Consider the following 15,278-nt stretch of genomic DNA (forward strand, 5'->3'; position numbering starts at 1 on the left):
AGATATTTTAAGAAATTGTAGTAAATAGTCTATGACAAAAAAATAAAATAAAAATTGTAGTAAAAGAGTCCTAATCTTTCAGAACTTTTAATCTTACAATATAAAAGATCCACCGTTGATCATGTTATTGATTTTTTTTGCTTTCCAATTCGGTTTAAACCTCGAAATGTAAAAACCCGATCGATAACCACAAACCGGGAAAAATGTTAAAAAGAAACAAACCGGTCGGTTATCTGGAATTTATTTCTAGGGTTTTAAGGTTTTGACTGACGGTTGACTTAGGGCGCGCTTCTCTGCTTTGGTTACCACAGACAGACACATATCAAAGCTAGCTAGCTGCTCTTCACCACCTCTTTGCTCGCTTCCCTCACCATCATCCTTCAGGTTCGTTCTCTGTTTTAGTTTCACAATTAAGGAATTGGAATCAGTTAGCGTAAGTAATGGAATCGAAAGCTTCAAACTTTATTCAAATTGAGTTTTGTTTTTTTCTCAATTAGATAGCAAAGCCTATGACTTTGGCTTTACAATAAGCTGTGTTTGATTGAATTTTGATTTGGGCTTGAAGGTTAGGAAACAAAGAAGAAACTAGTGCGAAGATGAGGAAGAAGGTAGACGAACGTATTAGGACTCTGATTGAAAACGGTGTTAAACTCAGACACCGTTCCATGTTTGTCATCGTTGGTGACAAGGCTCGTGACCAGGTAAATATTGCTTTTTTATCGAGGATTTATACTTTGCATTTTCCTCCTCGGGGATCAAAGTCTAATGCGTTTCTAATTCGTTATGTAATAGATAGTTAATCTTCATCACATTTTGTCAAAATCGGTGGCCAAGTCCAACACAAGTGTGCTATGGTGCTACAAGAACAGACTCGACATTAGCAGGTTCGATTTTTATCAACCTTGTGTTTGAATGAATAAGATATTTCCCAAAGTTGAAGCTTTTACCTGAAACTTTGTTATTAGTGGCTTAATTGAAGCCTAGTTAACGGGTCAACACATTCTTTAGTGTGAGTTTCTTTTGGTCTTTCCATGTCGAGAATGATGGAACCTTACTTTGTGAACTATTTTACGAATATTTGTGGAATATCTGTGGACAACTTGGTTGTAAATTTTAAGAATGGAATTGGTTTTGTTGTGTGCAGTCACAATAAGAAACGTTCGAAGCAGTTGAAGAAGATGAAGGAGAGAGGACAATTGGATCCTGAAAAACTTGACGCTTTCTCTCTTTTTCTTGATGTGGGAGATGTCACGCATTGTTTGTACAAGGATTCTGAAAGAATTCTTGGGAATACTTTTGGCATGTGCATCTTACAGGTACCCTTGATAATGGCAGAAGAACTATTTTTGCTGCAGCGTACTCATATTTTTATTTTCTTTCACGTCTAATTTTGTTTCTACATCCAGGATTTTGAAGCTCTAACTCCAAATCTACTAGCACGAACAATAGAGACGGTTGAAGGGGGTGGGCTTGTTGTATTACTATTACAATCGCTTGGTTCACTTACCAGTCTTTGCACCATGGTTATGGTATTGACACTGACTTTCGTAGTTATGTTACTTAGCTACTTATTTGAAGTTACATGATTGGTTCTATTCATATCAGGATGTGCATGATAGATTTCGAACTGAGTCACACTCTGAAGCGTCCAGACGTTTCAATGAGCGATTTCTATTATCACTAGCGTCTTGCAAAGCATGCGTTGTCATGGATGATGAGCTGAATATATTGCCACTTTCGTCTCATATCAGATCTATAACTCGAGTTCCAACAAAGGAGGTAAACTTTATAACAGATTCATGGGTTGTTTAATTTTTTTTGTATTTCATCACACCAGTTAGCATCTTTACTTTTTTACTTTCATGTGTTTGTAATAAAAGGATTCGGAAGGGCTTTCTGAGGCAGAACGAGACCTGAAGAGTTTGAAAGATGCACTAAACGATGATTTTCCTGTTGGTCCTTTGATTAATAAGTGTTGTACATTGGATCAGGTATGTGGTTTAGTCACCTGTGTACATTGGATTAAGATAACATCACTTTGGATTAGGATTGAATATGTGCTTTGTCGTTTGTAGGGTAAAGCTGTTGTCACGTTTTTTGATGCAATACTGGATAAGACCCTCCGCAGCATTGTTGCTCTGATTGCTAGTCGTGGGCGTGGAAAATCTGCTGCACTTGGTCTAGCTATTGCTGGGGCTGTCGCTGCTGGGTAGGCTTGAGTTATTGTACTCATTTATTCATGTTTGTTCCAATAATATTTGCTATCTTATTGGCACTTTATCTTATTTGCTGTTAGGTACTCTAATATTTACGTAACAGCACCAAGCCCAGATAACTTGAAAACGTTATTCGAGTTTGTTTGCAAAGGTTTCGATGCACTTGAATACAAGGTAATGTGAACTTTTCTTTCTGGATATGTATGAGGCATTTTTCTAGAAATTTTCCATGTTGGGCTTTTTCCATTTCGTTGCCTGTTTGCTGGTGTAGTCATAGATTTGAAATATGCACTATATTGAGGAAGAAGAAAGAGTGTTTTGCGTGTTAATTCGAGATATCCATATAGTTTCCTGAACACTATCCTCAACTATATATTATGTAGGAACATCTTGAATATGATGTTGTGAGAAGTGTGAATCCTGACTTTAATAAAGCAATCGTACGGATAAATATCTTCAAGCAGCACAGGCAAACTATCCAGGTTTGTTCAATCCTTCTTTTCTTTTTCTTTACTAGCCGTAGTTTGTGTCGATCACTAAGTTGCTTAATTTTCTGTTTTTTGTTTTTGTTTTCATGCAGTATATCCAACCACATGAACACGAGAAGCTCTCACAAGTGGAGCTGTTGGTTATTGACGAAGCGGCAGCTATTCCTTTGCCAGTTGTGAAGTCTCTACTTGGCCCTTACCTAGTTTTCTTATCATCTACTATCAGTGGGTATGTGAAACAGGAGTAAATTACATTACCAAAATATTGAAAGTTAATATGCATGGTGTGTGTAATTTGGGTCAGTCAGGCTACTGATTTTTGTTTGTTTGCCTTTCTTTGCCAAAGCTATGAGGGCACTGGTAGATCTTTGTCCCTCAAACTCCTCCAACAGTTAGAAGAGCAAAGCCGAGCCCCTTTTACTGGTGCTGAAGGCTCTCTTTCTGGTATGTAACTGCTACATCTAGTTTATACTTTTGGCAAGTGGTAATCATGAGATTTTTTTGTAAAGATCCCAATATTATCTTTAAGGACATTGAAGTTCATCTTTTTAAATTATCGCTGTGTAGTGGCTTATGAAGAAAAAAGTGTTGCTAGTATTTTCGTACTATGTTTATGTTTTTTGAGTAAACTATTGTCCAATGCCTAGGATTGAGGAATTGGTGTGAATATTTTTTTCCAAGAACGTAACTTTTGTTGTTAAGTCAGGCCTTAAGGGTCTCTGAAGGTTGACTCGACTGAAACTTCATGCTGAGTAGTCAAGAAATGTAATTTTAGATTTTAGATTACTGTGTCTGATGGGTGTTCATATTCATTTTTGATTACTACTTTCATATTTTAGTATGTAGTATTAGATATCCTTTTTTCCCTAAGCCCTCTAGTTGATGTGAATCGTTATCTCAGGGAACTCCCTGACTGTCTGAAGTTTCTTTGGATTCAGGTTGCCTTTTCAAGAAAATAGAACTCAGTGAATCTATTAGATACGCTTCTGGAGATCCAATTGAATCCTGGCTTAATGGATTACTATGCCTTGATGTTGCTAATTGTCTTCCAAATCCTGCTTGGTATTGAGATTTCTTTCAGTCAAAATAGATAAAATGTTGCTACCCGTTCTTGCCAACGAGTGATCTAATGACTGTTTTCTTTTCTTGTAATAACTGTTTTCTTTTCTTGTTTTTGTAGCCATCCTCTGCCAAGTCAGTGTGATCTTTATTATGTCAACCGAGACACCTTATTTTCTTATCACAAAGACAGCGAGCTGTTTTTACAGGTAATTATAATAGTTTATTTTACTAACCAAGTACATTAGCTACCTATATTTTGTTGTTAATGCATTAAGTGGCATTCTGCAGCGAATGATGGCACTTTGTGTCTCTTCTCATTACAAGAATTCTCCTAATGATCTTCAACTTCTGGCGGATGCTCCTGCTCATCATTTGTTTGTCTTGCTCGGTATGCAATTGTTCCTCCTTTTCATTGTTAGAGATAATCATCAGATTAGATTATTGCCTTAATTTCTATTTGGTACAGGTCCTGTTGATGAGACCAAAAACCAGCTCCCTGATATTCTGTGTGTTGTCCAGGTATAGATTTCTTACTTTCTGTTCTGGTTTTTAGAATTGTTTGTTTGGAGAAAATCAGTTAGTTGGACTAACATTTAATAAAAGCAGATGCATCTTGGCGTTCTTATGTGATTGATTCTGGATGTAAATCATTGAAATTGATATTTTTGCAGGTCTGTCTCGAAGGACAGATATCTCGGAAATCCGCCGAAAAAAGTTTAAGAGAAGGTCATTCACCACATGGAGATCAAATACCATGGAAGTTCTGTGAACAGTTCCGGGACGTTGTTTTTCCAAAGCTTTCTGGTGCCCGTATAGTACGCATAGCAGTCCACCCCAATGCTATGAAAGTAAATTTTCTTATTATGCTCACTTTTATTTATCTTATAGGTTTCCCTGAGAGACTAACAAATTCTTGATTACATTCTATGTAGATGGGATATGGGTCTGCTGCGGTTGAACTCTTGACCAGGTAAATGCATGATTACAAGTACAACGTAATTGATTAATACATGCAGATATTTAATTGATTGATACGTGCAGATACTTTGAGGGTCAGCTAGCTTCAATATCAGAAGGTGATGATGAACTGGATGTGGAGCCTTCACCAGTTAGAGTTACCGAGGCTGCTGAAAAGGTTTTTGATTTTGTTTTAAATCTATCCTTGTGGGGTTTTGTATAATGCATTCCAGTTCTTACTTAGTTTTTTTTTTTTTTTTCCATAGGTTTCATTGCTTGAGGAACAGATAAAGCCTCGTGTCAATCTTCCACCTTTGCTGGTTCCTCTTCGTGATCGACGACCTGAGAGACTCCACTACCTCGGTGTCTCTTTTGGGCTTACTTTGGACCTTTTCCGTTTCTGGGGAAAACATAAATTTGCTCCATTCTACATCAGTCAAATACCAGTTGAGAATATCTCTTCTCCCTTCTCCTGAATTGCTTATTCTTGCATTTTCTAGTAGTTCATAACACAATTTCTATATATGGTTGTATCAGAGTGCTGTGACTGGTGAGCACACATGTATGCTTCTGAAACCATTAACATTAAGCAACGAAGAATTCGAAGTTGATGAGTCGGATGAACTGGGCTTCTTTGCTCCCTTCTATAAAGGTTCATTGATTCGTTAACTGAAATCAATTGTTTCTGTATCTCCCAAGTATGGCTTGTTTTAATTTAATGTTTTGGCCAATTCTTCTACTCTGTTCAGATTTCAGGATAAGGTTTTCTAAGCTGTTGAGCGATAAATTCAAGAAGATGGATTATAAACTTGCAATGAGGTTAGCGCTAATCATTTCGTTTCCCATGCAACTTTGGACCTTTTCTGCAATACTATTGTAGGTTTGACATTATACTTTTTGTGTTGATAATATTCTCATTTCTCTCTTTTGTCTAGTGTCTTGAACCCTACGATCAACTTCCCAGAGGTTGATTCTTCGGGGAATTCACCAGATGGCTTTTTGAAGAAACTCGCCGGTGTCCTTTCACCTTATGATATGGAGAGACTCAGAGCATACACTGCCAATCTCGTTGACTTCAATCTGGTTAGATCAACTTTCTGAAATTCACGCAATTTATGGAAATATTTACGGATTTATTCTGCGTAAGCAATATATTGGGATATGTAATCTGCTTAAATAAATTACACAGGGATATAATTCTGCTAACAGATTGAGACAAATACCAACCACTTGTTCAAGCTTGATATTCTGTCTTCTCGTTTGGTAACGATTTTTTACTTTGTTATCTTTCCAAAGGTTTACGACATCTGCAAAACTTTAGCTCATCATTATTTTCAAGAGAAGCTCCCGGTCTCGCTGTCATATGTTCAAGCATCTGTACTCCTGTGTTTGGGCTTGCAGGAGTCGGAGTTCTCGAGCATCGAGGTATAACAAGTCTACTCTTAATTAACTTTCGATGATCTGGAATGCTGCGTTATGTTGCACCACATATGTGGAGATAACTTGTAGACACTTCTGGGATGCTGAATATTTACGTTGCTTGCAGAGACAAATGCAGTTAGAGAGGGGACAAATACACTCTCTTCTATTGAAGGTTGGAAAGAAGTTATACAAATATTTGAATGGAATCGCAACAAAAGAGATTGAATCCACTTTACCTCGGTTGAAAGATGTAAGTTCAGATGGAAAAGTTAACAATATACTTCCGTGTTCTTTTCTACAGTCATAATATCCTCCCTCATTTTTGGAAATTAACAAATACACACATGAATATCTGATTGAAATGATTCATGGTGGCTTTTGGTTGCAGAGAGTGCTTGAGCCTCACAATGTATCAGTAGACGAAGATCTCAGGGAAGGAGCTAGAGAAGTTGAGGTAATCACTTTTGTTTCTGTGCATGCGTATATACTATTTTGGTTGCCATGTAAGGTCGAAACATAATTCACACTTTCAAATGTTTGGGTTTAAAGGAACAAATGAGGGCAAAGATAGAAGAATTGTTGGATCCCGAGCTGCTTGAACAATTTGCTATTGGGGACAAAGACGCTGAGGCTTTGCAAAAGTCTAAGATCTCTTCAAGTGGTCTTATAAGTATTGAGTCCACCAAAACAGATAACAAGAAAGAGAAGCCAAGTGGTTTTGACAAATCCGCCAAAAAGAGAGGCAATGATAAGCACTCCTCCAGGTCCAACAAGAAGAGAAGAGCATGATGGGGGAGTTCATGTAAACAATTGCTTTTTTTTTTTTGTAACAGTGACCAGAAAATTTTGATCATTGGGTTTTCTATGAATCTGTAATCAGAATCTGAATATTTATTAAAATTTTGGTTTGATCACAAAATGAAAAGAAAAAAACTTACAGATTCTGTTTGGGCATTCTACAACCATAGTACAAAGTTTTCTGTTGAACTATAACTATATTAATCTTTTACAGCAATATGTCAAACTGGTTCACATCTCTGCAGCAAAAGACTTGCCACATCCACAGGTTTGTGTAGCGTTAGGGTTCGTGAAAGAGAAGCCTCCACCAATCAAAGCATCGCTGTAATCAAGCTGCATTCCAAAAAGGAAGAGCATGCTCTTCGGATCACAAACTGCAAAAGAATTGAAAAAACAGAGCTTTCACTTTACAGATGTATAACCACTCGACTGCAGAAGACAACAATAAACTAGAGTCTAGTTCAAGAAATGGGCAGCAATGTATTCATCTGTACCATCTACTTGACAACACGAGTCTAAAACTTTAGCCAAGAACATTATCGAACAACCTCAACTCTTTTGCTTCAACACACAGAAAATGACATGCATATTCTATAAGTATGGCGGAGTCTACATCATCAACCAACTTGCTGATCTTATCAGTAGACCTTATTATATCAGAATAGAAGGATCAGGATAGTTACCTATAGTGAATCCTTCGTATTCAATGTTGGAATCATCTGGTCTAGCGTTAGCTCTGTTCTCAAAGTCCATCGTGTAAGACATCCCGGAGCATCCTCCTTGTTTGACACCGATTCTCAAGCACAAATCTTCCCCACGTTCTGATCTCATCTTACTCAGATGCTTAAGTGCATTATCAGACAGAGATATCGCCGGCTTCAGTCCTTCCATTGAAGGTGCTGCTGAGAAAATTCAACAAGCCTCTTTAAATTCTCGTAAACAAAGCAATCCAAACTAGAGCAGAATTAAGAGGAGACATATCTAATCTATGTCACAAATATTTCTCAGCTTTCTAGAATCCTCAGATACATATAAGCAATCAAAATCATCAATTTCAAAGAAAAAAAATCTGATTTTTAAACAAAAAGTGGCAATAACAAGACATAAAGCAGAGCAATTTCGTAAAATCAAACAAAAAGACGAACCTGGAACTGAAGTGGATCGAACATAGAGACGGTTTCTCCTACTGAGATTGAGATTGAGATTCACATATGACAAACAAGGAAATGAAATCGAATTACATGAAACCACAGAACGTAAACTTGTGTTAGAGATCCTTAGCCCAAGAAAAGTTGGATTTGAAGTAGTCGTGATTCCAGCAAACGCCATAATCGCCTGAGTTGAGGAACCTCTCAAATGCGTGTATTAGAAGAAGACCCTAAGAGAGCAAAAAAAAAAAACAAATCTTTGCACTCAATGAAAGTTTTAAGTCCACATGTTATTTGTTTTCAGGTTGGTGTGTGATTGATTTTATTTTATTTTTGTTTTATGATTTATGAACCCTAAAAGCATGTCTCTTTCGTAGCTATCGGGTCATAAATTTAAACCCGATTTTGACCCGGTTATAAGTTGGGTCTTACCCGAACCTAAAGGAAGAAGACACACACACACAGAGCGCGAAGGAAACAAACTTCATCTTCTTCATCGTTTCTTCTCTTCTCTGATTCGTCGCTTTGGTCTCTTCTTATTTCTTCATCTTCTTCAGAGTTCAGTTCACACAGTGCATATCTCACGCGTCTATGCATAATTAAGTGGCTCTTTTAATGGCGTCTTCTTCCACCAGCTCTCTCAATCTCCACTCTCTTCCCAAGGTAAGTAGTAATTCTAACTCTTCAATCACTTGTTCTTTTTCACTTCTTTTTGGATTCTAACACCGTTTTTTGAAATTTGAGAAGGCTTCTTCTGGGTTTGGCCAATGGAGGAGGACTGGGTTAAATCCGGAATCTTTGGGTAGCTCCGTTTCTAGGAACCGATTGTGTGTTTCTCCGGTGGTGGTTCTCAACCGAAGTCCGAGACTTCCGGTGATCAAAGCGTCGTATAACTCTGAGGGAGGCTCGAAGCGTAGTAGTAGGGTTTACAAGGAGTCACAGGCGGCTAGTGGTTTTCCTAATGCTAAAGTCCAGCAGATTGCGTCTTCCGTCTTGCCCTTGGGCTCATTTGCTGTCGTCACTTTCGGTACGCGCATTGCTTGCTACTAGAGCTTGTTTTGTTTTCTCATCCTTTCATGTGTAAGTTAACTGAGAGGGATATTAGTTTGCTTGGTATGGTAGATTAGGTATTTGGTATCAATACGAGAGATATTTAATGAGAAAAGTTTCATCTTTTCTCTCAAATCGTCGATACTAATTTGTGTTTTCAGCTGACAGTTTTGTGGAAAGTGGTTGAGAAGTTCATGTCTCCAAAGGCTCCAAAGACTTCTGCTGGAGAAAACAAATCTTCTTCACAGGGAGTGAAATGGTCCATTGGGGCCGGTACTAATTTGTTACAAGGATTTGCTGCAAAGGTTGATAGAGAGGCCAAGCAGAGGCTTAATGAATTTGCAAAAGAACTCAGGTCGTTCAGAAGTGTTGACATGTCAGGTGCATTGAATGATTCAACAACTGTTATGACATTACTTATTTGCTCTTTCTATTTCCTCATCTCTTTGCCCTAAGTGTGGAATTTATCCTTTGCCGGGACAGACAACTTTATTAAAATTAAATGTGATCGGTAGTACCATCTTTCTTTTGTCATAATGGCTGAAGTTTTCATGACAGTGTGTGTAGAGCCAATGGATATAGCTCACCTGTGTATTAATTTGCAGGATGCAACTTTGGGGATGAAGGATTATTCTTTCTTGCTGAAAGCCTTGGGTATAATCAGGTTATAGTTCTCTCTTGTTTTCACATCTGTTATCTGCCAACTCATCAAAGTCCTGATATTCTTATGTTGATTGAGTAACCATATCCATGTTTGTGTTTCAGACTGTAGAGGAAGTCAGTTTTTCTGCAAATGGAATTACAGCTGCAGGAGTTAAAGCCTTTGACGGTGTTCTTCAATCAAATATTATGTTGAAAGTTCTTAACCTCTCTGGAAACCCTATCGGTGATGAAGGAGCTAAGGTTAGTGGAAATATTATATAGTAGTTTTAAGTTCAATTACCGGGTGTCTGATGGTAGAAAAATCCCCAGTTCAATCAAGAGAGGAGAACACATCGATTTCTGCCTAGATCTTTAGCTCTAAAATAATATTGAGCTTATTCTCTGTGTGTACGTTCCTTTCTGAGAAGGGTTTCTCATTCGTTTTTTCTTGTAATGGCAGACTTTATGCGCTACACTGATGGAAAATTCTAGCATCGAGATACTTCAGCTGAACAGTACTGATATAGGAGATGAGGTTTGTTTGAGAAGATGCTTTGTTTTACATGTTTTTCAATCTCCTAAGTTAGTCACAATCCTTTAAAATGTTTTCATGCTTTAAATAGTTCCACTGTTCTTGCGCAGGGTGCAAAGGAAATTGCAGAGTTGTTGAAGAGAAATTCAACCCTGAGGATTATTGAGCTGAATAATAACATGATTGACTATTCTGTAAGTTCTTTCTGATCATGTGTATACCGTTATATTTTATAATTAATCACCCAGGTTTATGAATTTAACCTGTTGTGTCTTTTTCCCTTCTTTTGAAATGGAGGTAGGGATTCACAAGTCTTGCTGGAGCTCTTCCTGAGAATAATACAATACGCAATTTACATCTCAAGTGAGTTTAGGATTATAAGTGGATGTTTTCTTTTGGGCTTTCTTTTTATTTTGTGTATATATCTCTGACATACTGATTTATGGATCTGTATCAGTGGAAACTACGGTGGTGCTTTGGGTGCCAATGCTTTAGCTAAAGGGCTTGAGGGTAATAAGTCTTTACGGGTACAAATTTCCTCATGTCTCTTTCTGTGTATATCGTATACCATTTCTTTAGACTTTAGATGTGTTATCTTATATGATGCTTTAAAGGTACTTTCTGATCTCATTAAAGACAACCAATGAATTAATGTCATCAATAGTTGATCTGTTCCCTTGGCTTTTCTACCCACAGGAACTTCATTTGCATGGAAACTCTATTGGAGACGAAGGGATTCGAGCTTTGATGGCTGGTCTATCTTCCCACAAAGGTTTTTTAATAGAGCACTCTTCATACGTCTATATTAACTCTTCCTTACCTCTACTGTAGATCAGTAGTTATACTGAGATGCATTTTTGTGCGCAGGGAAACTGGCTTTGCTAGATCTTGGTAACAACTCCATCGCTGCAAAGGGTGCCTTCTATGTAGCAGAATACATCAAGAGAAGCAAGAGCTTGGTTTGGCTGAACCTGTACATGAATGATATAGGCGATGAGGTACCTACATACAATTTGTAACAATGAAGCTGGATTGTGTCTGTTGCTTCTCTAATATCTGAAAACCTTGTCTCTTTTTGCTCTGTTGTCTATCTTAACGATTTTCAATGGTTTCAGGGAGCTGAGAAGATTGCAGATGCTCTGAAGCAAAACCGTTCGATTGCAACCATTGACCTGGTGAGAAGTGACCATCTTCTCCAGTTTCCCTAAGTTTTGTACCTTGCGTCCAAATCGAACTATTTGTTCTGCTAACACATTTTTGTAATTTAGGGTGGAAATAACATCCACGCGGAGGGAGTTAATGCGATAGCTCAAGCTCTGAAAGATAATGCAATTATTACGACGGTCAGTGCCAAAAATCACTCTCATCTTTGTTTCCTTGTTCACTTATAGCTTGGATGATAATGACACTGGCAGTGTCATTATTTCCTCAGTTAGAGGTTGGTTATAATCCCATAGGACCCGACGGCGCTAAAGCATTATCTGAAATTCTCAAGTTCCATGGAAATGTAAAGACGCTCAAACTTGGTTGGTGCCAGGTAAAGCATGTCCATAATTCTTTGTCTACAAAAATGAATACTTTTCACAATTGCTTATTTCGTTTTATCATTGTTTGATTTTCATTCCTATGTCTTGCAGATAGCTGCAAAGGGTGCTGAACATGTTGCAGACATGTTGAGATATAACAACACGATCTCGGTTTTGGACTTGCGGGCAAATGGACTTAGAGATGAGGTTAAATTTTATCAGCATTCAGCTTGTTTTATATATGTACTTACAATATTTCTACCAAATATGCTTTTTTTTTTTACAATTGCGAATGGTTGTTGTTTTCAGGGAGCTTCCTGCTTAGCTCGGAGCTTGAAGGTAGTTAATGAAGCTCTGACATCCATGGATCTAGGATTCAATGAAATACGGGTAACAGAGAAGCTACTTTGTACATCAATAGTACTTCTCTTCTTTTGTAAACAGCTTGATCTTATTATCCTGGGTCATTTGCAGGATGATGGGGCATTCGCCATTGCTCAAGCTCTAAAGGCCAATGAAGATGTGACGGTTACATCGATAAACCTTGGGAACAACTTCATCACCAAGTTTGGACAGGTAAAGAAGAACACACATGTATTTCCAATGTTTTCGTCATGAAAGATTCTGGTTGCTGATTATTTGTTTGTTTAATCCCCAGAGTGCATTGACGGACGCTAGAGATCATGTTCTAGAGATGACTGAAAAGGAAGTAGAAATTTTCTTCTAGGAGAGACAAACTGAAGTGAAGAAGACTTTGTCACTCTGTAATTTTTGCACCAATAGTTGTCGTCTCATTCTTTATTAACGTCTGGGGTGATGATTCAAAGTTCAAACGAGAGAAAATTGTTCTTTTTGTTTTTTTTTTGGTGGGATTTACGGTAGGATTCAATTTCATTGAAAAGAAAAGTTTAATGAAAAAATGGTGTTTGGTGTGACGAAGAAAAGAGAGGCTTAAGATCTTATTCAACTCCAGCTGTCCACAATGCATGCATGCTATGCAATCACTTAGCCTCGTTGCCTTTGAGTGATGCTAAATACAGCTCTTTAGTGTTCCAGACTTGTTTGCTCCTCCTGCTGTCGGTGAGTATACAGCCACCATATGCTTCAGAATTGTTTGCAGTCGGGCCCAAATTTTTAAGAGAAGCTCCTTGTTTAATTCTTTCTCATCTTCCTTCGAAATGTGACATCCTTCAAGAAAACAAGACAAGTCCGACTCGAGCATCTGAAACTAAACAAAACAGAACATTGAAATACGGCATCACGCAAATGCATGAATGGCCAAATTTTCAAATCTATGGATCGAGCACTTACAAAGTTTGATTTCTTTACAAACACGAAGGACGTAGCCTTGAACGTCCAAATTCAAAGGCACGACCCTGAATTGGTTTTCAATGGGTCATATTATATATAATTAACCTTTTTAGAAAAGAAAAACAAAGGCGACGGGTCAAGTGAGTTAGAACTCTGGTTAGAACTTAGAAGGGTTAAATGAGTTATGTTTTAACCAAATGAGATAAGTTTACTCTTACGTACTACATAACATAACAAACAATTTGTAATTTAAATGGGGTCATCTAACCCCATTCCCTTGAACGTAGGTCCGCTATTGCGTCCAATGATTTCTTATAATTCTCATCTGCCAAAAGAGGGTGCTCATTGGCTTTCTGATGACATTACTCGTAAAAACCTTTTGCAGCGACTATGGTGACACCTCGCTAACTCAACACAAGCGCATGCGACTTCAACTTTATCAGCTTCCCCGAGATATTTGTATGAAGCTAGTGCCCCTCTAAGAGCATCTATTGCTGATAATCGACCAGGAGAAGAATTATCAGTGTTGTGAGAGATGCTCTTTAATACATGAGGTACAACGACAACGGTTGTGAATGCTTCGTCCAAATGATTACCAAGACAATAATATTCATAACCAAGCTCTATGTAGACTTGAGTTCTCAACTCCTCTGAAACATGATAACACTTCTCTATGGCAAAACTGAGTTATGTCTCTGCTGGCAGAAAGTATAACGTAATCTAGCTTTGTACCCTCCAATTTGATTCCATACCCACACTTTCCTTTTGTTAAGAGATTGTAACTCCTTACCGCCACTTGGAAATAATGTTCTTTGAGTTTGTTGGTAACACTCTAATGTGCTTTCTTTCTACATCATTCTCCTTCCAAAACCTCAATATCTATATATTTTTTTCAAGTAAACTAAATAAGTCGGGAGATTCTTATTTGATTATAATATTTCTAAAATATTTCATTCAAACCAAAAAAACCAAAAAATTACATTCAAACAAAAAATTATTATACTTTTTGATTATATCACATGTTTGGTTTTTTTGTTTGAAACCAGCATTGTAGACTTCAAAGGTTCTTTGTTCAGACGCATTTGTTGGAGACGCATAGTACTTTTCTTTTCGTTGGCATGTTTTCGTCGAAAAACACCACAGTTCACGATGGTACATATAGCAAATACATGGTCATCACTATCCTTTAATGCTATCATAGCATTAATCAGGTATATTCTTATTTGATTATAATATTTCTTAAATTTCATTCAAACAAAATAAACCAAAAACATGTGATATAATCAATTTTTTTTTGTTTGAATGAAATTTTAGAAATATCATAATCAAATAAGAATCTAGCAAGCCATTTAGTTTTCTAAAAAAGTATCCAGATATTAACTATACAAAATATAGTATCAAATAGAAAACCTAACAAGTACTATATTTATAACCCAAAAAATCTAAATCATTTCATTCTTATCAATTTTAAAACAAAAAGATTAGACCGAACATGTATTTTATTTATTCCGATCCCATACGTATTTGTTCTCACATGTCAAACGCCGCAAGAAAAACCCATTTCTATCTAATTGATCTAATAATTTAAAAAAAATAAAAAATATATATATATATATATATTATTATTATTTGAATCTTTAACACTCATTGTAATTAGTTTAAGTGAATAATGAACCAATGATTCTTCGGCCTAAACAAAATAAATGTTCTTTGTATTTATATGAACTGACTTTGGGATATATGGGCCCTCCTAATACAAAATGATGGGCTTTAAGATTTTGCGGTGATTATATACGAGTAGTATAACCAGATTGATGACTTACGCCCGGTGTATTGTATTTACGAATTAATTTAAATTATAAATTCTCTAATTTGTGGCGTTAGAAGTCATAACTACTACTTTAGAAGTCCTTTGTAAAAATCACGAAAATTGGTTAGTTCAGAGATTTGTGTTCAAGAAAGCCGAATTAGCTATAAACACTAAATCCGGTTAAGGACAGGTTATCTCGGTCTGGTTTTCGATTCGGTTCGTAGAAAACCAACATAATTGGGTACTACTCCTCCTGCATTGAAAGACACAAAAAAAAATCTAGAGAGAGAAGTTGGGGAAGAAAAAAAAAAAAAAA

General features: G+C 37.0%; 3 protein-coding genes across 5 annotated transcripts; 2 read left to right on the top strand and 1 right to left on the bottom strand.

The window, feature by feature from the left end:
* Positions 275-7,082, top strand: LOC104739662 (RNA cytidine acetyltransferase 1-like). Its single transcript, XM_010460096.1, has 27 exons — positions 275-384; positions 566-701; positions 793-884; positions 1,145-1,316; positions 1,407-1,529; positions 1,606-1,779; positions 1,881-1,991; positions 2,076-2,209; positions 2,297-2,390; positions 2,600-2,698; positions 2,797-2,933; positions 3,051-3,148; positions 3,643-3,766; positions 3,885-3,972; positions 4,055-4,154; positions 4,233-4,285; positions 4,438-4,614; positions 4,699-4,736; positions 4,808-4,901; positions 4,990-5,169; positions 5,261-5,375; positions 5,473-5,542; positions 5,659-5,806; positions 6,020-6,148; positions 6,270-6,395; positions 6,534-6,599; positions 6,695-7,082. The coding sequence occupies exons 2-27, from the start codon at positions 597-599 to the stop codon at positions 6,932-6,934; spliced, it is 3,087 nt and encodes a 1,028-aa protein (XP_010458398.1). The 5' UTR covers positions 275-384; positions 566-596; the 3' UTR covers positions 6,935-7,082.
* LOC104739661 (iron-sulfur assembly protein IscA, chloroplastic) lies at positions 7,019-8,411 on the bottom strand. Of its 2 annotated transcripts, none has more exons than XM_010460095.2 (3): positions 8,089-8,411; positions 7,627-7,842; positions 7,019-7,317 (listed from the first exon to the last, which is right to left on the bottom strand). In XM_010460095.2, exons 1-3 carry the CDS (start codon positions 8,270-8,272, stop codon positions 7,175-7,177), a joined length of 543 nt encoding a protein of 180 aa, XP_010458397.1. In that variant the 5' UTR covers positions 8,273-8,411; the 3' UTR covers positions 7,019-7,174. The 2 variants fall into 2 exon arrangements, with proteins under 2 accessions (XP_010458397.1, XP_010458396.1); XM_010460094.2 differs by having other exon boundaries at positions 7,627-7,845; positions 8,089-8,410.
* On the top strand, positions 8,548-12,803 carry LOC104739663 (protein NLRC3-like). 2 transcript variants are annotated; one of them, XM_010460097.2, is made up of 18 exons: positions 8,548-8,754; positions 8,839-9,118; positions 9,310-9,522; positions 9,747-9,805; positions 9,907-10,044; positions 10,244-10,318; positions 10,426-10,509; positions 10,617-10,678; positions 10,773-10,842; positions 11,012-11,087; positions 11,183-11,313; positions 11,431-11,490; positions 11,584-11,658; positions 11,748-11,852; positions 11,953-12,048; positions 12,151-12,231; positions 12,316-12,417; positions 12,500-12,803. In XM_010460097.2, the coding sequence occupies exons 1-18, from the start codon at positions 8,707-8,709 to the stop codon at positions 12,566-12,568; spliced, it is 1,824 nt and encodes a 607-aa protein (XP_010458399.1). In that variant the 5' UTR covers positions 8,548-8,706; the 3' UTR covers positions 12,569-12,803. The 2 variants fall into 2 exon arrangements, with proteins under 2 accessions (XP_010458399.1, XP_019091716.1); XM_019236171.1 differs by lacking the exon at positions 8,548-8,754 and having other exon boundaries at positions 8,947-9,118; positions 9,303-9,522.

The sequence above is a fragment of the Camelina sativa genome, chromosome 14, assembly GCF_000633955.1.
Source record: "Camelina sativa cultivar DH55 chromosome 14, Cs, whole genome shotgun sequence".
In the NCBI taxonomy this organism is placed as follows: domain Eukaryota; kingdom Viridiplantae; phylum Streptophyta; class Magnoliopsida; order Brassicales; family Brassicaceae; genus Camelina; species Camelina sativa.